A 24,097-nucleotide genomic window follows, 5' to 3' on the forward strand; every position below is an offset into this window, starting at 1 on the left:
CATAAACTGAAGTGTTTGTCTTTTTGTCAGAATTAACTTTATGAGATTTAAAATTATTTAATGCCCTTTTCTGTTAAGTTTTTGTTACTCCTTGAGGACCAGATATTTAGAGACTTCATTTGCACCAATATTGGAGGCTGCTTACTCTAGTGATTCATAAATAAATGATCATCTGACTGTTTACTCCTATACAGAAAGTTGTGTGTATCTCTTTAAGAGCAGGTGGGAGCTTAACAGTACTATTTAGATTCTGAGTATAGCCCCCCCAGATTGACTGGCCTAAAAATAGCAGTGTGAAAGACAAGCATGCTGTCCCAGTGACTCTGCAAAAGACGGCGTGTCCCCCATCTCAGACAGCAGCAACAAAAAAGTCTACGTTCTAAACAAGAACTTTTAAATAATGTATGATTTCTGCTTTCATTCACAAACAGGTAAGTTCAGTTCAAGTTTTGTCTTGTTAAAAGAATTGTTAAACATCCACTGTTGTTTTGCCAGTGATTTTTAAATGTGTTTTGTGTGCGAATTCTCTCAGGCAAAGAAATGAATCTTGAATGGTAGTGAATTTCGTTCTCAGAATTATACTCTCCCAGTGTGCCTATCAGATATATTGTCTTTGGCAAGAACCCTTTTTTAACTCTGGCGATAATCGTCTGATAATTTGACTTATATTGATGTGCTAACATGACTTCATTCTCTTCCAATTTGTTCCTGAAATGTTCTGTTACCAAACAGAAAGGCTGAAAATTTGTCCTTAGGTCATAGGAGGCTCAGCATTGCTATGATCATGAATGTCGCAATCAGATTGCATGTGACTGATTATACCCATTTGTCTTGTCCTATGTAGGTAAACACTGAAAACATCTGTTGGCTGGCCCTGAATGCATTAAGGCCATAGGTCAAAGTGTCGTCATGGTGCGTAATATAGACGATCTAGACTTCTGTCTCTCTTCCCATCCCCAGAGTATCATGGAGGGCCTGCGCTCCCTCTGTTCTCAACCCAAACTTGTGGATGTCACCTTGAGCGCAGGTGGACAAGATTTCCCCTGTCACCGGGGAATCCTTGCTCTCTGCAGCCACTACTTCCGTTCCATGTTCTCAGGAGATTTTGTAGAGAGTATTGCTGCTCGTGTTGAGCTTCATGATGTAGATCCCAATGTGTTGTCATCCTTGCTGGACTTTGCATACACAGGGAAACTCACCATCAATAAAAACAATGTAGAGGGACTCATCTGCACATCCAGCCAGCTCCAGTTCCACACCGTTCGTACTGTATGCAGTCGATATCTGCAGCACCAGATAGATGCCACAAACTGCTTGGGAATCCTTGAGTTTGGAGAGATCCATGGCTGCCCTGAAGTTGTCGCCAAAGCATGGAGCTTCCTCCTTGAAAATTTTGAGGCAGTGCAGCAACATGAGGAGTTCTTGATGCTGGAGAAAGACAGGTTGGCAGCCTGCCTGAAGGATGAGGATCTGCATATAAGAGATGACAGGTCTTGTGTCGAGGCTGTTCTGGCCTGGGTCGGGCATTGTAGAGACAATCGGATCTGCCATCTGTAGAATTGTTGGACTTGGTTAAGCTTTCCTCCTCACAGAATCCTACCTCACTGAGAACTTGCTGAAAGAGTCATTGGTGCAAGACTCACTAGAATCCAAAGAGTTCATAGAGAGAACATGTAGAGAGGTCAGACAAATTTATTAATATAGAAATTGTTTAATATAGAAAATATTGAATTATTATGTTTAATAGAAAACATAATGTTCTATACGACAAATTATTATTTTTGTCCTTCAGAAACAAGAAATGAAAGGAGGTGAGTCAGAGCAGAGAGTGACCCAGAATGCCCTCAACCTGCAGGAGGTTTTGTTTGTGATGGGTGGCCGCTCGCTGGATGACTCGGATGATGAGGATGAGGATGAAGATGAAGACACAGACAGTAGGGTGCACCCCAGAAATTGTGGTTTCTACAACCCAAAGCTTGGTAAGGACAACTTCAGTGAACATATCGACTTTATTTGCAAATTTCTACAGTAAACATGCTTTTTACATCATATTAGAATTTGCTGACATATGGATGCTTTAATGCATGTAACAGAAAAAGAGTGCCCTTTGTTCATTTACATATACTACTGACATTTTAAAAATACATAGCTGGTTGAATATCAGCAATGTTACCCTTTAACTTATGTTTATCATAATCCTGGATATATTTGTTTCTAGAAGCTTATGCTTAAAGGGATAATTCATCCAAATATGAAACTGATCTCATGAAAAATGTTGTTGTCATTCCAAAAATGTAAAACCTTCATTCCTCTACAGAACACAAATGAAGGTATTTTTGATGAAATCTATGAGCTGTCTGACCAGACACCTTGCATCTGACATGTTCAAGGCCCAGAAAGGTAGTAAGGACATGGTTAAAATAGTTCATGTGACATTAGTGGTTCAATTAATAGTTACAAATAGAAAAGAAAATCAGTTTTCAAAGACCGTAACACAACACATTTGTTACACCTTCTTTGGAAGCAGAGGAAAGCACACATATACATTATGGCACTCTTGCGAATGTGCTTTAAAGACTTAACAAGAAAGTATTTTTTCCCTTTGTGAACAAAAAGTATTCTCATAGTTTCATAACATTACAGATTATACACTGATGCCACATAGGCTATTTTAACAATGTCCATACTACCTTTTTGGGCCTTGAACAGTTGCATTGCAGTCTATGTAGGGTCAACAAGCTCACTGATTTTATCAAAAATATCTTAATTTGTGTTCCCAAGATGAACAAAGGTCTTGCTGGATTGGAATGACATGAGGGTGAGTAATTAATGATGGAATTTTGTGTCAACTATCTCTTTAAATGTTTGTATTTAGATTTGAAGATGTATTATTTTTAATCTTTCACTTTATTATCATTCTAAAATATTGAAACAGTCTTTATGAAGTAAGTGTCTGAACCTTTGAGTATTAAGTGTCAACAGTCATGTACTACCTGAATTGTGATGTGATAACATCTTGTTTACTCTGTTTCGATCTGCATGCTGTATACATTTGCATTTGTAAGGTTTGCATTTTATTCTTTTTTTTGACAGGGCAGTGGTTTCAGCTACCTGATTTTCCCAACTACAATAAATGGGGTTATTCTGTCGTCTCCTTAAACAACAATGTGTATGTCACAGGTGAGCCAAACTCTGTCCATAAAATTTTAAGCTGTTTCTAGAGGCTGTAGCTTCTATATCATGAAATGATTTCTTCACTGTATTTATTGGAAAATGTATAATTTGCTGATTGGTTGGTCTGGACTGTATAGTCTCCAACCATAATGACAAGGGAAAAAAGAAAACAGGAGACAACTTCTATTTTTACCTAGAGAAAACAAATCCACAGATTTTCCGGGTATTTATAGAGACTAAGCCCTTTGGGAAAGGATCAGTGAGATTCATAGTTTTATTCCACACATGAATGGAATGTCATCTCCATTGAGGATTTGGAGATGTTAAGATAAAACAGTCCCCTGTCTTATAGACAATCCTACTAAGACTCACATAAGACCTGAAACTTTACAACACTTTAGAAATGTGAAGCAGAACATTCACTATGTGATGATGACCTAGGAAACTTAAGGCGATGTTCACAAACTGGGACATTTGAACCTCCCTTTTGAGCTAAGAATTTATTCAAATAAATCAGCGTAGCCTTCATCTGAATGAGAAAAACATGTGTTTTTCTGAGTCTCAGGAGGATCAAGAGGGTCTCAGTCCAACACCTGGTCCACCACAGAGACTTGGAAGTACATTACTCGTGAGGGCAAGTGGGTCACAGTCGCTCCGATGTTGCGTCCCAGGACTAACCACTCTTCTGCAACCCTTAATGGAGAGATTTATGTAATTGGGGGTAAGAAAACAAATCGGGTTTGCAGCTGAAGGCTTCAGACAAATATTTTGGGTCAGTGTATATGTAGAACTGAACATGTTTATGTAAGACACTGCATTGTCTTTTCATTGACAGGAACTACAATGGATTTTGTTGAAGTTGAACATTATGACCCCTTCAGTAATTGCTGGACGCTTACGGGCCCAGCGCTAAAGTATGTGACTAACTTTACAGCCACATCATGTGAAGGAAAGCTTTACCTCATTGGTTCTTGCGCTGTTAAATATAATGCCCTGACTATGCAGTGCTACAATCCTGTCATAGGTAAGAGACAACACATGTCACCATGGTTAACAGTTAATAATAGACATTACGAGTATCCAGCAAAAACAAACTAAGTCTGTCATAACAAAACTTCTAATTCCATATTACAAAGACTATGTTGGAGCCAGTACAAAACTTCACAAGACAGAGTGTAAATTATATTCACTCATGGAGTCTTGTCAACATCTAGTCATGACTTCAGTTCAATACCATGTATTTTGAGTATACTTTTGTTAATTCTCTTGTTCTTCTTCAACAGATAGCTGGTGTATCATCTGTTCCCCTTTTATTCCTAAGTATCTCTCATCTCCCCGCTCGGTTTCTATGGAGGGAGTCATTTACCTCGTAGCAGATAACACCAAAAAAGTCTATTTGTATAACCCAGAGGGTAATATGTGGGAAAAAGTGAGTATTAGAGAATATTTTTTTAGTTAGCTAAATACTCATGTTCTGCTGAGACCAACCACTGCTGTTTATGTTTGCTGTTTTTCATCCCAGATTCAGTTTTTACACACTCTTCATGAAAATGGGGATTTGGTGGTTCTAGGTGGGAAGATGTACGTGACTGGGGGGCACTGGAAGGGCATGGAGGGCGATTACGGTGTGGAAGTAGAAGTGTACAACCGAGCATCCAACACTTGGAAGGTGGAGTGCTTCCTTCCCAGGCTATGGACTTATAGTGGCTACTGCTCCATCTTTCTGGACACTTCCCAGTGGACAGAATTATTCCCTGAAGAGACTTAATATCTGTGTTGTTCCCCAAATCTTGACATAGGCTTTGGTGCAAAGTTGCATTTTGTATAGTAAGTTTTGGTGATATTATAAATTTTTGATAAGGGATTTTTAGATTACATTTTTTTTTTTACATAATTTACTTAGCTGTTGTTTGCTTTCTTGTGTCCAGTGAAAATCTTTGAATTAAACAACCTTTAATTTTACATTTAAGTATATATATATATATATATATATATATATATATATATATATATATATATATATATATATATAAATATATATATATAAATATATATATATATATATATATATATATATATATATATATATATATATATATATATATATATATATATATATATATATATGCTACTTTTGTTTTCCTGTATGAATGTAAAATTTGAATTTGAATTGAAATATATCTTATACTAATGTTGTTGGCAACCATGGAATTTTTTCGTTTGACTGAATTTATGTTGTTTTTACTCAGAAAAAAAATGTATTAGGAAGTTACAAAATCGTGTCGTTGTAAACCCTTGTTAGTTTTCAGTAATTGCAATGGATATTTAACAAAGTGCCAACAAAGACCGGAATAAACAGTGTTGTATTTGTGCAGCCGTGACCTGCAGCGTCTGTAACTATGGAAGCCAGAAAGCTTGCGTTTTAATTCTCATGACAACAAGCCAGAGCGTCCGGTTTCCCTGTCAACCAGAGGCACCCACCTCGCGCCTGTGTCGTGATTGCTACTTTCCCACTTGTGGCTATATTCTAGCACGAACTGTTTTGCGTTAACGTGCTTATGTGCGTTATTTAAGCGTTGATATTTATTGAGAGTGCGCTGTGCGCGCTTTGTCAACAGTGCAAAACTTTTAAAGCCTGTGAGACTTTATTAGCGTGCGTATCACCCGTTAAACTCTGTCGAAGCGTTTAAAACACTTTAAGAATTGAGGACAATTGGAAAAACGTCGCTGTCCGTTTAAGTGTGTTGGCTCGCTACCAGTTTCCAGATGAGTTGTGAAGGGATCAAGGACTGGAAGCCGTGATTCAGGTGCGTGTTTTCCAGCGGGAAAACTGATCTTCGCCAGCTGTAACTTAAATAGGTTATTGCTGTTACCTATTCAAAACAGCATGTGTGAATGAAAGAGGAGAGAGCTTGATTTAATATTAACGAGCCTTGCGATGTTTCAACAAATTAAGGTCGATCAGTTGGTCAGTTTCAGGTTCTTCTGTGAAACTTGAAGACAGGTGACTCATTTCCTTGTGCTGTTGTGACATCCAACGAAACTGAAACAGAGACAGACATGACGAGCAGCTTACAATAAATAATACATCCTAATCGAAATTAAATAATACATCACTTTTTATAAACAAGCTTTTTGAGCTTTTAGGTTTCCTGTGAGAATGTGTGACCTGGTTGTAGTGCGTGAGCCTCTCTTCTACACTAATGCTGATAACGCAGAAGCTGGAGGAGACACTGCTTAACCCAGATAGCGGTGGAGAGGAGAAGACTTACACTCTGAGGGGAGATGAAGAGGAGTCCAACGTCACGCCTGCGTTCCCGCCGCATCCGTGAGATCATCACCAGAAACCTGGCTGATACGCCCACAGGTACTCTACACTCCCAATGAGCTCATGATGGGTCTGATGAGGTATCAGGGTATAATTAGAACGCATGTATACTCTATCATTTCCTGCCATGCTGTTCCTCTGCTGACGTATCAGGCGAGAGCAGCGAGGTGGAGGAGAACCGGCTGCCGAAGGATCTGCCTTCTCAGATGTGCGCAGACAGAGACCAGCTGCTTAGCAGGCAGGCTGCTCTCACTAGCCGGGTAGGAGCACATGTACGAACCTCACACACATGCTTTTCTGGACTTCTGGTTCCTCTGGAACTCTGTAGAATCAGCCATTATGCATACGTAAACACACTTGTAAACCTGATAATCAGTCAATGTGTAATAATCATAAATGTATTGTTTTGTTTGTACTTTGCTATTCTTCTAGTTATTTACATTCCAGCCATTCGTTTTACATCGAGCTGTATCTGTCAAAATTAGTGAAAGCATTTAAAATAAAATTTTTTGATTAATGCCTGCGTTACACATTTTAGGTTTACACACTGTATACACTCATCCGCTGATTTATTAGCTTGCAAATATCTTTAGAACCGCCTTATTTCTTTGTGGCATTGAAGGCAAGGTGACATGTTTTGGTCCATATTGACTTGATAGCATCACACAGTTACTGCAAATATGTTGGCTGCACATCCATGCAGCTCTCCTGTTCCTACACATCCCAAAGGCGCTCTTTTGGATTGAGATCTAGTTACTGTGAAGGCCATTTAAGTATAATGAACTAGTTTGACTGGATTTGAGCTTTGTGACATGGCGCATCATCCTGCTGGAAGTAACCATTACAAGATGGGTACGCTGCAGCAAGACAAGACCCCTCCAGTAATTAGTAATTGTCAAATTGGTTCCCTCAGTAGGTGAAATTCTTGCTCTAATCTGCTGCACTCTATTACGCAGCGCTCTGTTTGTAAGGATGATTTAAAAAATGGTAAAAATTCCAAAATGCTGCTCACTGGACCTTTTCTCTTTTCCCTTTTCTCTTCGGACCATTCACTGCAAACCCAAGAGATGGTTGTGCGTACAAATCAGCGGTTTGTGAAATGCTCATATCAGCCCATCTGACAACTACCTTGCCATGTTCCTAGTCACTTAAATCACCTTTCTTCCTCGTTCTGTTGATCAGTATGAACTTCACCAGACCATATTCTTGAATGTTGATGTCTTTTGACTGGGTGATTAGATATTTGCATTATGTTCTGCTTATTGTAATTTGTCAATACTGTTACACTTTTAAGTTGTTTTTTTTAATGTTTGAGGAATAACGTGACCTTGTTGTACCGAGTTTTTGCAAATTATCATTAGAGCCAAACTTTAAACAATTTTTCTTGGCAGTCAATGATTGTTTACAATTTAATGGAAGCTACTCCCATAATTTTGGAAGGAAAAAGTTGGATAACGGCTAATGAGTCAGAAGTCTCCTACATTGACAGGAAATAGCTTACTTCCGTGTTGAAAAATTAGGTGGTTCTGTGATCTCATAACCTACATCATCCATGGTTTTCCATCCTCTTTTGTCTTTTCAACCCCACCCAAACGCATTCCCAGAGGTGCATCAGAAATCAAATCAAAACCAACCTGATATCGATTGGAATGTGATCTTGTCCTGGCAGTATGGTTAATATCCCTAACACACAGCGCCTAATAAAAAACATAAGCCTCCATCTGGTGTAAGCATGTGATTGATGCAAAGTTTCTGAAACCTGCGTATTTGCCTCTCTGCTTGGAAGTCAGAAAATGCCGGTATAATGTAGATTATTGCCTTCAAACCCCCTCTAGGCCTTCTGAAATGAACACTGAGGGATTGTCGATCAGTAACCTGGTGGCAGGGGTTTCATGCACTCTGAACTAATGCAGTCTCGATCCAGGAAAAGATTTTAAGAGAGTGTTTCCCTTCGTCCAACAGTTTTTAAGGGATTGAAAACAGAGGTGGGACCATCACTAATAACGTGAGAGGTTGATGGAGCACCTTTGGACCATATTCCTATTTTCCTTCATTTTTTCTGCACATGTTGGTGGATAGACAGATGTGTGTGTATAGGGAAGAGATCAAGAGAGGGACTTACAGAGGCTCTTTGACAGAGAAAGAGGGAGCCACATGGCTTTGAAATGGAATATGTGCACAGCAAACATCAGAGCCGCAGTGCTCTTTCCGAGAGGGAAAACCCGTTTGGAGTTTTCGATAAACAAACGGTGGTAAAGGGCCATTTGAAAATCAACTGTGTCACATGGAATGAAATACATTTATTTCAGCTTGAAACCGGACTTTGGAATGAACACCCTTAGTTCATGAAGGACTGATGTAAACTGAGCCAGAGCCGTAGTTTATTCTGCATCTACATTTCATTACATGTGATCAAAGTGGCAGCTCTCTGATGTCAACATTTTTGAATCAGAAATGAACTTATAATTACATTTCACAGTGTTTTTCAATTCTCTTAACTTTTTTTTTTTGTACTGTGTACTTCATTCATATAACATACAAAACCCTCAAACCTCAGTTTCAATTTAATTAACTGGCAAAACTGTAATTTTGCCAAAAGTAAAGATTAAAATGTAAAAACTTTTCAGAACATAACATTTGTTGGAAAGTTCTCTTTTAATTTCTGAGGTTTATAGCATCACCTTGGCCACACTGTCTGTACCCCCCCCACCTTGCTGTTTGGGGAAAATAAAAGGTCATTGGCCTTCTCATGGGGCTGTGAAAAAAAGCTCATTTTTCATAGAACACAAAGCTGCCATTTGTGATAACAGTGCCCTCTTTTTCCTCTCTCAAGTTTAATGAATGCCAACTGTGCACATTGCTAGTGGAGCCTATTTTAAGATATGAGCTATAAATAAAACTTAATTAGTCTGGTTGGTATAAATAGTCTTTTTAATCCACACATTTATATTTTTGGAGAAGAAAGACCTATGTCACATGAACTCTAAAAGTGGAGCCATGTCTTTCTCTCTAACTCTCTCCTCTCTTTGTTGCCAATTTAAAACTCTCCAGTGTGAATGTTTTACATTGTGAAGTCAAATGAGCAATCAAAACTTAATGTTATGGTAACATGCACATAACTATACACTGGGTGCCAATATATTAAAATGAGATAATGAAGCCTACATTCTTGCATACTCCCTGTCTACATTCACCCTCATTCTGTCTTGATGTGGGAATGACATATTCTGGTGGAGTGTTATCCATTTATTCTGTCATTCCCAATTGAAGCATCTGTCATTGTGTGTTTGCTGTGTGCTTACCACAAAGAGCTTTGTTAGAACATGGAAAGTTTTTCAAGTTTTTTGACTTTATGATTTGTGCTAGTATGCTTTTGTGCTCAAAAAAAAAAAAACCCAACAACAGATGGATGAGGCCAATGGCAAATATTCACACTAATGTGACAGTAAAGATGTGTAACATGTAACATGTGTCCTTGTTACACGTTACGTGAACTTATAGAAACAATTATGTGTAGTAACCCTAAGGCAAACCTATATCCAAACCTAAATCCTAACCCTAAATATATAATAAATACATGTAATGAATTAATATTACTCGGTGGAAAATGGAAAAAAAAAATTGGTGCCCTTTTAGATTAGGTGTACTTAACTACTAGGTACCTTTAAATTAATCATTTGATACAATGCACTTATTATGTTTTTGCATTGTACTTACATTTTAAAAATACCAGTGTGTTTGTATCTATAATTAATTTCTGTAATTACATTTATAGTTACACTGTTGACCCATCCTTAACGCCTTTAAACCTACTAAGACCGCCAAACCTGTCCCTAACCTTATCCGTACCCCATCTTAATAGCAGCCAAAGTGTTTTGCAATACAATATAAACAATAAGTACTCTGTGTTTATTTATATATTTTTTTAATTACATAATAAAGTAACTATTATAAAATGGGGCCACAATTTTAAATTGTAATTATTTTTCACAATATCATACAGCATCGAACAGTGATAACATTTTTATTAATTTAATAAAAATGCATTTATGGATCATGTAATTAATTTGTTTAAAATTCGGAATCGATTCACAGCCCTAATATATTCAAATTACAAATCTTTGCTTATCTTACAGAAGTCAGTCAACTTATAGAGTGCTACTTACCTGCTGTATTTTGCTTTTTTTTTTGCACTGTCTCGATTTGATTTAGTTGTTACGCTGTAAATCACAGATTTACATTTAAATAGATTCAGGTGGGCTAGTTTTTACTGTCAACCACTCAGTTTATCCAGTTTATTTGACTCTGCTAAAATAGGTGTTGAAATGAGAATTTATCTCTTTTTATCTCTTTGGAGTGTGTGGGAGTGTTGGTCGGTTAACTTTAGTAGTCCTTTGAGGTGTTTCTTGTTCTTTAGTCTGGCAAATACCTTCAGGAAGTTGGCTTTAGGGGCTCTCCGTGAGTCTTCTGTCGCTCTCTCCTGGCCAGGGCCCCAGCGACATTGTGGCGGGGATAGACCCGCTGTGGCACATCTTACGACACTGGACTAATTGAAAAGGAGCAGCAAACCCCATAAAGTCCTTCTTGTGGCTCTCGGGACAGTTTGAGAGTGGCCTTCTAAACAAGACTGGGAATGGAAATATTTGGGCAGGGAGTGAGGTTTTGCTCTTATAAGCACACCTCTGTCTCCTGGTGAAATCGCAGCAATCTCTTGTGACCCTTGAAAATTGCCCCTGAACCGGGATAAACCTTGACCCAGTTTGAAAAGCTGCATCGTCTCAGGAGGACGAAGAAAATGTTGATGTGAACTTTGACCTTTCTGTGTTGATATTGGACAACTGCCAGTTTGCAGTTTCTCAGGCACTAGGGCCGTGTACATGCGTGTGTATTTGTGTGGGAGTGCGTAAGTTTGTATGTGTGGGTGTGCGTCAGGGGATTGCGTGGGTATATATTTTACAGCTCCGAGGCAGTTTTTGGACCGGGATTGTGTGAGACAGTCTCCCTGTGTGTTTTTGTAGGAGTTACCCGAATGTAGAGTTAGATGTATGATAAAGCAGAAATGTTAACCAAATGGAGCACTGTAGAAAAACAACAATCACGGGGCCACAAGCTTTTAAGCCCAGAGATAAATCACTAAACAAGTGAAAAAAAGGCTTTTGTAGCTAAAATGTGATGCTATTTGTCAGAAAACCTTTTGAATTGATCTGGACTCACAGACTAGTTGGAGACTTTTTGACGAAGAGCATGGCAGCTTCCAGGCGCTGCGCTTTTGACCTAATCCCCATTCCTTTTTGCTTTTAAAGGTCTTGTCAAACACGATTGCCACTGATATGCTTGTTTTGTTAGAGTGAAAATGGTGCACTGTCTTTGACTCAGTGTTTAGGGTTTGTTTTCTTGCCTACATAAAGCTGCTAAGCCTAGCAGTGGTCGCGAGTGGAGCTGAGCCAGTGAGGTTGGATCTGTCAGCTGTCTGTGAGTCGTAAAAGTGATTGACGCTCCAGAGAATCATTCCTCAAAGTAGGGATCATCCCAGAGTCCTCACTATATTTAATTAAGTGTCCTTTATCTTTTCCATATTTCTCTCTTTTCCCTGTTTGACTGTTTTTTTTCTTTCTTTCTTTTTTGACTGTGGGAACAGAAGAGCAAACTTCCTAGAAAGTATTTTACCATTTGCTTGCCATTTCATTTAGGCTTGACATCTAAGCTGCTTAGTTATACTTAAATTATGCCCTAAATATCCATTGTTCCAAAACGAAAACTACGTATTTTGCTTAGCTTTTTTGTGTTTTTCCTAACCCACATGAGTTACTTCTGTGGATCACAGAAAAAATACATTTTGAATAATGTTCTGGTTGCTGTTTCCGTGAAATGAAAATGAATGGAGTCTGGAATTGAACTTTTTTTTAGTCATACAGATAAGAGTAATACAGACTACATTTATTTGTGTGCACTCACAACAATAACAAAACATTGCGCTTATGTAAAATAAATAAATCAAACAGGATGTGCTTTCTGCCATCTTGGTCACCATGAACTTTTTTTTTACAGATATAGAAAACGTAGAGAAATGTCTACTTTCAAATGATCAAATTCAAATTGAAAATGTGCAATCTGATTATGCACTCCATATGAAACATGCATACATGTGTATCCACTAATGCAGAAAAGGGCGAGTCAGTGTCGCAGACTTCATTTCTTAACATGAACACAACACTAGGTTCACGATAAATTGATGATGCAACAAAATATTGATGAACCTTTGTGCATATTGTGGCGAGGCAGAGGAAGCACAAGAGAAACAGGTGCAGTGAAACCCCCCCGGAGGGTGTATTTATTAGACAAATACACAGAAGGTGAGTGGTGAGTCCGTGCGAGGAGTGCGGCGGTGTGTCCGGGGGTGGTGTAGCGGTGAATCCGGTGAGTGCAGCGGTGAGTCGTCTCGGTGTTTCCCGTGCTTAATAACGTGAGGGAGTCCACTGTGAGGTATTAGGGGAAGTAGCTCAGGCAGGCCCGTCACGTTGTAGCTTCTGGGAGACAAAGAAAGAGACAACAGGTTAGCTCGCGTTACCGGAGTCTTGTGGCTCAATGAAGCCGTCGCCTGGCCGGGCTTATCTGGCCCGCGGCTGATGAGCTCCAGGTGTGGCGAATCCGTCGTTGAGTGGCTGGTGTAGGTGTTCCGTGTTTGTTCCCAGGGCAACGCTGATCGATCCTCGGGACGCTCGTCACACTCCCCCCCCCAAGCGCTGTCCTGGTCCTGGTGGATAAAGCAGAGCGTAGTAACGGGGAAATTTGGGGTGGGTGGGGAGTGACCCCTGACAGACCTGCAAAAGCCGACCACATCCGCGATAGGCCGTCGGCGTTGGCGTTGGCTGTCCCAGCGCGGTGTTGCACGTCAAAGTGGAAGTCCTGGAGCGCGAGGAACCAGCGGGTCACCCTGGCGTTCGTGTCCTTGGCCCTGGCCATCCACTGGAGGGGTGCGTGGTCGGTAAGTAGGGTGAACCGCCCGGCCCAGGAGGTAGTACCGCAGTTCCAGGACTGCCCACTTGACGGCTAGGGCCTCCTTTCCCACCGCGGCGTAGTTCTTCTCGGCGGGGGTCAGCTTCCTACTGATATATAAGACCGGATGCTCCTCACCCTCCTGGATCTGGGACAGCACGGCTCCCAGACCCACATCAGAAGCATCCGTCTGTAGCAGGAAGGGGCAGCCGAAGTCCGGGGCTCTCAGGACAGGGTCTGAGGTGAGTGCGGCCTTAATCCTCTGGAACGCTTCCTCCGCGTCGGGTTCCACAGAACCCGTTCAGGCTGCCCCTTCCTGGTCAGGTCTGTCAGAGGGGCGGCTATGGAGGAGAAGTCGGGGATGAAACAACGATAGTACCCTGCCAACCCCAAGAAGGCGCGTACCTGGGTTTTGTTGGTGGGCCTCGGGGTCTCCTGGACCGCGGTGACTTTACTCTCCTGTGGCCGGATCAGTCCTCGCCCAACTCGGTAACCCAGGTACTTCGCCTCGAAGAGCGCCAGGTGACATTTCTTGGGGTTGGCGGTGAGTCCAGCCCGTCGAAGATCCTCGGCACCCTCCGCAGGCGCTCCAGATGGTCTTCCCAGGTCTCCGAGTGAATCACAAGGTCGTCAAGATAGTCTGCGGCGTACTGTTGGTGGGGTCGGAGTAAGATGTCCATTAGTCTCTGGAAGGTGGCTGGTGCCCCGTGTAGACCGAAGGGAAGGGACCGGTATTGCCAGTGGCCGCCGGGGGTGGAGAAAGCCGTTTTTGGCTTGGCTTCCTCTGACAGCGGAACCTGCCAGTATCCTTTGGTGAGATCGAGGGTGGAGATATACCGGGCCCTTCCAAGACGTTCCAGCAGTTCGTCTACACGGGCATGGGATATCCGTCGAACTCGGAGACCTGGTTGAGTCGCCGGTAGTCATTGCAGAAGCGGAGGGTGCCGTCCGGTTTTGGAACCAGGACGATGGGGCTGGACCACGGGCTCGTCGATGGTTCAATCACCCCCAACTTCAGCATTTGGTTTACCTCCTCCTCAATAGCTCGCCGACGCAGCCTCAGGGATCCGTAGGGCCGCTGCCGGACGATGACGTCGGGAGGGTCCGGATCTCGTGCTGGAGGAGGTTAGTCTGCCCGGCGTGGGCGAGAACACATCCGAGAACTGACCGACCAAATGTTGGAGTTCCGCTCTTCTGTGCGGAGCGAGCAAGGCGTTGGTGTCGACGACCGGGCCTCTCCTGAATGGCGAGTGTGGAAAGGTGTTCCCTAGTCCCCACCCACTTCTTTAACAAGTTAATGTGGTATATTTGTTCGGTGCGTCGACGGTCTGGTTGGCGGACTCGGTAAGTAACCGGGCCAATCTTTTCCAGGATGGTATATGGACCCTGCCAGGTGGCCAGGAATTTGCAAGCATTGGTGGGGACTAGTACCATGACCCGGTCGCCGACCTGGAAATTCCCGGGTTGTGCAGGGCGTTTATAGTGTCGCGTTGTTGCTGCTGGGCCTGCGTCATGTGCTCCCGCACGAGGGGCATCACCCGTTCAATTCGGTCCCGCATGGCTTGGACGTGTTCTACGACCGACCTCTGGGCATCCGGCTGCTGCTGCTGCTCCCAGGCCTCTTTTGCCACGTCCAGCAGGCCTCGCGGCTGTCGGCCGAACAGCAACTCGAATGGGGTGAAGCCGGTGGAGGCCTGGGGCACCTCTCGCACCCGAGAGGGCGTGGGGAGCATCTGGTCCCAGTCCCGTTTGTCCTCGGAGACAACCCTTCTCAACATCTGCTTCAGTGTCTGGTTGAACCGCTCCACAAGTCCGTCCGTCTGGGGGTGGTACACTGAGGTGCGCAGCTGCTGGATCCGTAGCAGCCGGCAGAGGTCGGCCATCACTCGGGACATGAACGGGGTGCCTTGGTCGGTCAGTATCTCCCGGGTATCCCCACTCTGGTGGACAGGGTGAAGAGCTCCTGGGCGATCGCCTTGGCGGTGGCTTTGCGGAGTGGGATGGCTTCGGGTACTGGTGGCGTGAGTCCACGATCACCAGGATGTGTTCGTGGCGGCGGGCAGACCTCGGCAGCGGGCCACCAGATCCATCCCGATGCGCTCGAAGGGCACCTCGATTATGGGCAGCGGGATAAGTGGACTAGGGGGAGGTGGCCGGGCGAGGTCTTCTGGCACTTTCGGGGCAGGCCTGGCAGAACAGTTTCACATCTCCGTCGAGCCCGGCCAGTGGAAACGGTCCCGGATCCTCTTGATAGTGTTGGCGGCCCCGAGGTGTCCGGCCAGCGGGTGGGCGTGGGCGAGCTCCAAGATGGTGTCCACTTTCCCTCGGGGCACCACCAGGAGCCGTTTCTCCTCCCCCCTCCGCTGGGCGACACAATAGAGTAGGCCGTTCTCCACAATAAAATGGGGAAGAGGATGGGGCCGGGCGCGTCTCTTCTCCATCCATGAAATGTACCTGGTTCCAGCAATTCTTGAGCCGGTCATCCTCCCGCTGAGCCCGGCCGAACGAGCCCCCTCCGACTACCTGTTGGAACACATCAAAGAATACATTAGTAGTATTCGGAGGGGACTCACCATCTCTTCCGCTGTCCGATGCTAGGAGAACGGCAGGGCGGCGGTTTCCTCTCCCCTCTCGCCTCTTCCGCGCGAGGGCTTTGGGAGCTGACAGGCTGTGTCGCGGTGTGTAGCGCCTCCTCGAAACCCGGCCAGTCCCGCCCGAGGATGATTGGTACCGGCAGGTCCTGTACGAGGCCCACCTCCAGGGGCCAGCTTCCTCCTGTCGCGCCACGGTGATGAGACGGGTGGAGACTTTCCTGGTGTCCCCGTGGACGCAGGTCAGTGGCAGCCGTTTCCGCGGTTCCGTGCGCGGGGGTAGGAGGCGGGACTGAACCAGGCTGATGGTACTGCCAGAGTCAAGGAGGGCTCTGAGCTTCCGTCCATTCAGGCCGACGGGGATTTCCGGTGCGGCGCGGGGAAGCTCCCGGTGGAGACTGCAGCCTGCCAGCCACGCTCTAGAGGAGTTGGAAGCCTCTTCGGTTGGCATCGGCTCATCTCTCACGGTCGGGACCGCCGCCCTTTCCATTGGTCGCCGGGTGCCCTCCGGCGCGCGTCGCTCCTGGGACACCCTCCGGGGAAAAGATGGCGCCCGCTCCCCAGCCTCTCGACGCTGTGCGGCTTCCGCCAGCTCGACCGCCTCAACCAACTCCGTGACGTTCTTGGGGTTTCTCATACCGACCGCCTGGCGATAATTCCGGGGGAGAGCCCGCAGGAGCCGGTCTATCACCACCCTTTCCACGATGATGGCGGGGGTTGGTGTCCCGTCCAGGAGCCAGTGTTGCGCTAGCCGAGTAAGTTCGGCGGCCTGGGTCCTTGCCGGCTGGCGAGACTGGAAGACCCACTCTTGGAAGGCTTGGGCTGCGCAGATCGGTGATAGACCGACCCTGCCCAAGATTTCCCTCTTTAGGTCGTCGTATACATTCGCCAGGTCGGCCGGCATGCTGAAGTAGGCGCGCTGGGGCTCTCCTGACAGCAGCGGGGCCAACGCGCGTGCCCAATCCCTCCGGTCCCATCCCTCCGTGGTTGCGACGCTCTCGAACATCTCGAGATATATTTCGGGGTCATCGCTGGCGGACATTTTGGGTAGCAGCTGTGTGGCTTGCATCCGGAGATCAGGCACGACGGGGCGTGGTTGAGTGGCGGCGCGGAGAGCAGCGAGCTCCTGCTCGGTCTCGTTCTGGCGGGTAGCCAAATGCTCGACGATCTGCTGCTGGCGAATGGAAACCTCTGAGAGGCGTTGGAGGAACTCCTCCATCTTCGCCGGGAAGCGAGCGCTTGCCTGGGGGGAAAACAAAGAGAGAAGTTGATGTTGTGGGGAACCTTTAATAGAGGCGGCGACAGCGCTCTTCCTTTTTCTCTTTGTTTCCTCTGTTCTCTTGCGCTTAAAAACTGCTCGCATTCTCCACCACTTGTGGCGAGGCAGAGGAAGCACAAGAGAAACAGGTGCAGTGAAACCCCCGGAGGGTGTATTTATTAGACAAATACACAGAAGGTGAGCGGTGAGTCCGTGCGAGGAGTGCGGCGGTGTGTCCGGGGGTGGTGTAGCGGTGAATCCGGTGAGTGCAGCGGTGAGTCGTCTCGGTGTTTCCCGTGCTTAATAACGTGAGGGAGTCCACTGTGAGGTATTAGGGGAAGTAGCTCAGGCAGGCCCGTCACGTTGTAGCTTCTGGGAGACAAAGAAAGAGACAACAGGTTAGCTCGCGTTACCGGAGTCTTGTGGCTCAATGAAGCCGTCGCCTGGCCGGGCTTATCTGGCCCGCGGCTGATGAGCTCCAGGTGTGGCGAATCCGTCGTTGAGTGGCTGGTGTAGGTGTTCCGTGTTTGTTCCCAGGGCAACGCTGATCGATCCTCGGGACGCTCGTCACAATATGCTTTGGAGTTTGTATCAATCAATCAAACACAGATTGTGTCAAAGCACTGAACAGTATTGAATAGGATAATACAAAGATAGAGATGTTATAATGACGTGACTGAACAATTAGTTATTGAATGCAGAGACGGTCTCTGTAATCAAATAGACGAAACCAGGCTCAGTTGGGTCCAGTTCTCCTCGGGCCAGATGTTTGTAGGCTTCATTATAAAGATTCATTATAATGATTTAATTTGTTTATTAAGCAATGTGCAATTAGTTGACTAATGCTTACAATAAACGACTACTAGTCGGCCAGAAAAATCTTTAGTTGAGAGCAGCCCTAATTTCTTCCCACTCTCACTTTTTTCTTTTTGTCCCAAACCCTCAAAGATTTTTCAGTCCTGTCTCACTCCAACATCATAGCCTTTTTTGTTCTAGTTCCCATACACCTACATGACTCATCTGACCTCACCTTGTTGCATTTGCCACAGTAGGCAACATTCTTTACCCTAAAACTAAATAAACCTGCCTGCGAATTCATCCTTTTATTTTTAGAATTAGGCTACCACTGATCGTTTTCCATGTTTTTTTTTTTTTTTCCTGCGCATGTCAGCAATTCAAAGCTTGTCATTTGGCACACTCAGCAGTGTCAGATTCTACGAGTTTTCAGAAGCCTATTGATTGCTCTTTTATGAAAGTTATAAAAATCTGATTTATGAAAAATCAGATTTATGAAAAAATCTGCACTTCCCAATCACTGACTCTGATCCATTTGCAGCAGTTAACAGCTCATTAAAAACTCATTGGATGTGAAGATTATTAGAAAACAATGTTGGTTACTGGTGTTGCGTGGCTTCAGAAGACTTTTAGTACACTTGATGTGACGGTGCATTTGCGTGCTTTTTGAAGCTTCATTCAGTCCCCAACGACCAATAGAGTCTTCAGAATTTTTCCATTTGCGTTTCACAGAAAAAAAGAAAAGTTCTGGAAAGACTTGAAGGTGAATAAATAAGAACAGATTTAAAATGACTGGAGCTCTTTTCCTTTAAAGATCTAATATCTTTCTGATAGCTGTGATTGTGTCACGTCACACAGCAGTTTTACTTTTTAGTGGAAACAGGCATGGTTCCTAAATAAGTCATTGTGTTAACCGCTATTTTATTAGCATCCCATTCATGTGGCTTATTTCTTCTTGTAGTTTATAGTTTAATTTTAAAAGTGCATATGTTACATACTTGTTCACTTGTTTGTTTATATCCATCGCTGTGGAAGGTGATTGTAAATTCCAAGCCCAATTGATGCAATATTGCGCATGTGAACATGTGTTTGTGTTTGTATTTTGCGTGTGGACACTGCCTGTGTCCCGTTTTTACCTCCCAGTAGGTCTTCTCCACAGCAGCTGTGGCTGTGGTCAAACAGTGCTCCATGGTGATGGTTGTTGGTTTGTGCCTGGGGGCTGCAGTGGGGTCTCTGAGCTGGGGAGCTTCACAGCTCTCTGATTCTTGGCCAGCATTGTGTAATCACTCACAGTGGCGCTGCAAAAACAGCTTTCACAATCAGCTGGATGTCTCTCAACGGGCCAGCACTCCAGCGGGGACAGGGAGAAGGGCATATTAGTTGAAAGAGGACAGCGAGGCCCGTGGGACGGGCTTGTTGCGTTTATATGTTTGAGTTTGTATGAATGTTTGTGCAGGCATTAGTTAATTTGCACGCGTGTGAGATAGAAGCGAAGTTAGCACGAGTAAGTACGGGGGAGTTTGTTTAGGTGTGTGCGTGTGAGCATGTATATATATGTAGAGGAACTGTATGTCCGCTCCAGCTGTGTTTGGGAATCTGACAGATTATTCACTACATTAATTCCCTTTATTAAGCCTCTGGGTCCAGGCCAGGCCAGTGAGAAGCTCTCACAGCTGTAACCCCCTCCATGCCACAGCATATGGCTGACTCAGTCTGTCCTCTGTTTATGGGTGATACTGGGAGCGAGAGATTTTTCCCCCACTGCTTTTGTGCTTGCGAATTTGTCCGCACATGTTTGTTTCTGTGCACGTGCGTATATAAATACATTTGTATTTCTGATGTATCCCGTATATGCTCTTTAAAGTATATGGTTTGAAGTTTTGATGTCCTCATTAAAAATGTATAGTGGCTAACTGCTAATAGATTCTAAGTAGTCCAAAATAAAACAGCTGATTAGTAATGACATAATTATGTAAATAATGAAACAGTAACGTGAATAAAAAATACATTTCAGTGTGAAGATTTAAAAAAAGCATATATGAGTCTGGCAAATGCTGTTTTATTTGTTAGAGTGGTAGAAAATATGGTCTTTCAGCCCTCAAGCATGAAAACGGGTTGCTTATTTAGTTTTTGTGTCAGACCAGGTCACTTATTTTCCAGAGTGCTTAAAAATGAAACATCTTTAAACGTTTCCTGACCCCTACATCATTACGAATCTCTGGACTTTTTTTCCTCTGTGGAACACAGAAACATCATACAGGTTTGGAATACCATGAGGGTGAGTAAGTAGTGAAAGGATTTTCATCAGAATGGGGAACCTATTAAAATAAAAAAAGATCATTGTGACATTTTACCACACAGTTTGGATTTTTTTTTTTACAAAATTGTGAGATATAAACTTGCAATTCTGAGAAAAAACTTGCATGAATTGAGTTTACATATATCCAACTTTTTATCTTGCAATTTTGCGTTCGTATCATGCAGTTCTAAGTTGAAAAGTCTATCTGAATTGCTTGTTAAATCAGAATTGTAAGACATAAACAGTATTTTTTCTCGTCAGAACTGGACTTTGTCACGCGCAGTTGTGATTTTATATCTCACAACCCAGAGAATTACGTTTTTTCTCATAATTGCAAGATATAAACTGCCATTCTGAAGAATCTCAGGATGTATAAAGCCAGAATTGCCATAAAATTGCACGATCTTGTGTTTTTCTTTCGCAATTATGACTTTTTTTCTCACAATTTTGTCATTCAGAATTGCGAGTTTATATCATGCAGTTCTGAAAAAAAGTAAAAATTACAAGATGTAAACTCTCAATTGTGAGAAAAAAAGTCACAATTATGAAATGTCAGATAGAAAGTTGCAATTACTTTTTTGTCTTTTTTTTTCAGTGGTGGAGAATGGGCTTTAATAGGTTTGTTCAACCAAAAATGAAAATTCTGTCACTACACTTGAAATAATCACTAAAATGTGAGAAAACGTTTTATTGCTTGTAAATGCTTTAACCTCTAATGAAAGGAAGCCAATTTCTGACAAACCACCAATTTATATGAATGTCAATAATAATCCTCCAGACTGAAAATGTTAATGTTTTGATGTTAATTAAGCATAGCTGACAGAGTCCATTTCAGTGAAGATGGAACCCCAGGAAGCTTGATGGAAAATGAACATGATTCTAAATATGTTTTCTCTCATATTAGAGGATCAATCCACTCTTATGACCACATGGAGTGAGAAGCTGAATATTCTTGGCCCTTGTGCAAAGAGCTTTCAGTGGCCTTGAAAATGTTCTCTTGTTGGCAGATGAATCAAAGTGCTGCCGTTCCTTGATGTATTGTGAAATATTTATCAAACGAGACAATACAAGGAGTGGCACAAATCATAAATATTAAGTAATATAAAAAATGCTAACTGAAAACACATTTTAGAGAGAGGGCAACACGGGGCCTCTCTCTTGCCATAAAAAAAGACACTATATCCGGGGAATAGATGCATTAAAAAACAGTGGAAATATAAACCATGCATCCGGTCTTTTGTAATATGTTGCATGTTGATCGCTATAGTAAAATGTCAGTAGGTGACCTTAAATGAAAGGCGAGCATTTGGGATGGGGCCCCTCCTGCATTAGTGGCCCTCAGAGGCCATTCTGCATGCCTGTTCTGCTGAGGACTGTAAGAACTATATAATGTGTGGTCGGTGGATAGAGTGATAGAGACTGTCAAGCTCAAAAAAGGACAAAACCCAACATAAAAATTGCAATGAAAGCAGCCCATAGTCCACTTGTGTGTTATATTGCAAGCCTTCTGAAGCCATGTGATAGCTTTGTTTGAGGAAACCTAAACTCTACTAAACTCACAGCTTTCAAAATAAATATATAGCGCCCATGATGCTGATTAGAATCAGAGTCACGTCAAACATCACTGGTTTATGTTGCCACAAAAATGCCATTTTATTTGGAAGCTAAAGTGCAGGATAAAAAACAATACAGCTACAGAATAAATATTACTGAAAAACTAAATACATTTTAGTCTTGTAATTATCAGCAAGATTTTTATGCTAAGCTTGTGCCTTTTAATAGAATTTAGTTGTTTTTTCTTTCAGGGACATAAAAAGCCACTGATTTTATCTGAAGATTCAATAAACTGTTCAATTAAAATACATATATTTTTATATGAATATTAGATAATACAAAATCCCAGGCTTTACAGGGTTTTTTTATAGTTCTCTTGTATAAAATATATATCATGTTCGCAATCATGTTGAAATTCAGGTTAAAAACAGCTCTCCTGATTGTGTGAAATGGCAAAAATGTTATACATAATGCAAATATAAAAGACAAAAAATCATACTGCGGCATTATTTGCTCCCGCATCTCAAATGTTGTGGGCATTATCTAAGTTGTATCTAAGAGGCAATACACATTAAATTCGTGGACATTTTTTTCAATGTTTTGTAAAAGCTTGTACATCTTAAAAAACAACAATCGCAACATTGTTGAAAACGACATACATTGCACTAAAATAAAGAATGGTCACCCTGTGTTATGTGTTCTAGTCGCCTAGAGCCATACAACCCCATGAATGCTCACCCTTGTTCGGTGTACAGGGTAGATCTTAACCAGAATTTTAAAAGACTTTTACTGTAAGTACATTGTCTAAAGCTTTAATCTGAACAAAAGCATGTGGCTAACACCCGTGTTTGAAAATTCATCACTTATACATACACCGCAAAGGCTGAGTGGCCTCTAGACACGTGTGACAGCATTCTCCCCATGGACCAGAGCCAAGCCTGTGGCGGCAGATTGGCTGCAACATGAGAGAGCGACCAGCTCTTGAATTTAATACCATCATAATGCTGGGTTTGTTTAGTGCCGCTAGCAAGAAGGATCCAATATCGACACATGTCATTGCATCATCCATCAGCCCTGCTTCAAAACCCTCCTGTCTTTTTGATGCTGCTGGTAAAGTTTCCTTCAGTAGCAAATCTGAGATCATTTTTTAACGTGGTTACAGTTAAGATTTGAATTGGAGAATTTGGTTCTGGACAGTAATTAGAGGCAGGTTGATTCCATTTTCTTAAAGTTCGGTAGAAAGACAGATGCCGTGTATCATTTATGCATTATGCCCATCAGGGTACTAATTTCACCAAGTCAATCAATGCCCCATTCATGTGTTATTATGAAAATATATCCAAAACCTCTGAGCCTCGATAAAAGGTAATTGTTTATAACTCAAACTCACCTCTATATCCATATCTATGTTTTATCTATATCTATCTATATAGACTTTAAATCTCGTATTTCTGACTGTTTCTCATATTTGAGAGCTTGTGGCATGATCTGACTTATATATTTTATCATTTGACCACATCTCACAAACCTCACAAACATCAGTATATTTCAACACTTCCTTATAATTTTGTTTGTGTTTCACAATGTAAATGTACTGTATATCTCACAATTGCAGATATAGTTTCTCTGCAAAATTGTATAATACACAGTGTCAATATATCTTGCAGGTGTGATTTCTGTTTTATGTAACTCTGATTGTAATTCTTACAATGTGACTTTGAACTAGCTTTGTTTCTCATAATTGTGACTTTGTTAGTCACATTGCAACTTTATATCTTATATTGTGACAGTCATGGTTTTGTTTCTGGACACTTTGTCTTACAATTTATCATAATCAGGACATTGTGTCACAATGTGACACCATGTTCTGATGGAAATATCTCACATTGTTGCTTTATGCCTCAAAACTGAACTTCTTCTTCTTATTTTTTGGAAGCAAATGTATTTCATGGATGTACTTCCAGAGAAACATACACACTAGAGGTGTGCTGTGCTCCACCTCTGGCCCCCATGAGCTTTTAAGACAGAACAATATGCTTGTTTGTAAGTGCCATTTTTTCATGACTTTGCATCAAACGCTTTTTTTGTTGTAGCAACAAATT

At 42.7% G+C, this 24,097-nt stretch overlaps 1 protein-coding gene and 1 pseudogene across 1 annotated transcript; both read left to right on the forward strand.

The window, feature by feature from the left end:
- Positions 1-278: 278 nt before the first annotated feature.
- On the forward strand, positions 279-5,154 carry LOC122346426 (kelch-like protein 30). The gene is given in 9 exon segments (XM_043241038.1): positions 279-431; positions 845-1,553; positions 1,555-1,681; positions 1,793-1,979; positions 3,094-3,180; positions 3,740-3,895; positions 4,010-4,198; positions 4,458-4,603; positions 4,697-5,154. Coding segments are annotated over 8 exon segments (1,782 nt in total). The 5' UTR covers positions 279-431; positions 845-909; the 3' UTR covers positions 4,943-5,154.
- Positions 5,155-6,377: 1,223 nt separating this feature from the next.
- The window catches only part of LOC122346838, a 43,673-nt pseudogene continuing 25,953 nt past the window's right edge, over positions 6,378-24,097 (forward strand).

This window comes from Puntigrus tetrazona, chromosome 6 (genome assembly GCF_018831695.1).
Source record: "Puntigrus tetrazona isolate hp1 chromosome 6, ASM1883169v1, whole genome shotgun sequence".
NCBI lineage: Eukaryota > Metazoa > Chordata > Actinopteri > Cypriniformes > Cyprinidae > Puntigrus > Puntigrus tetrazona.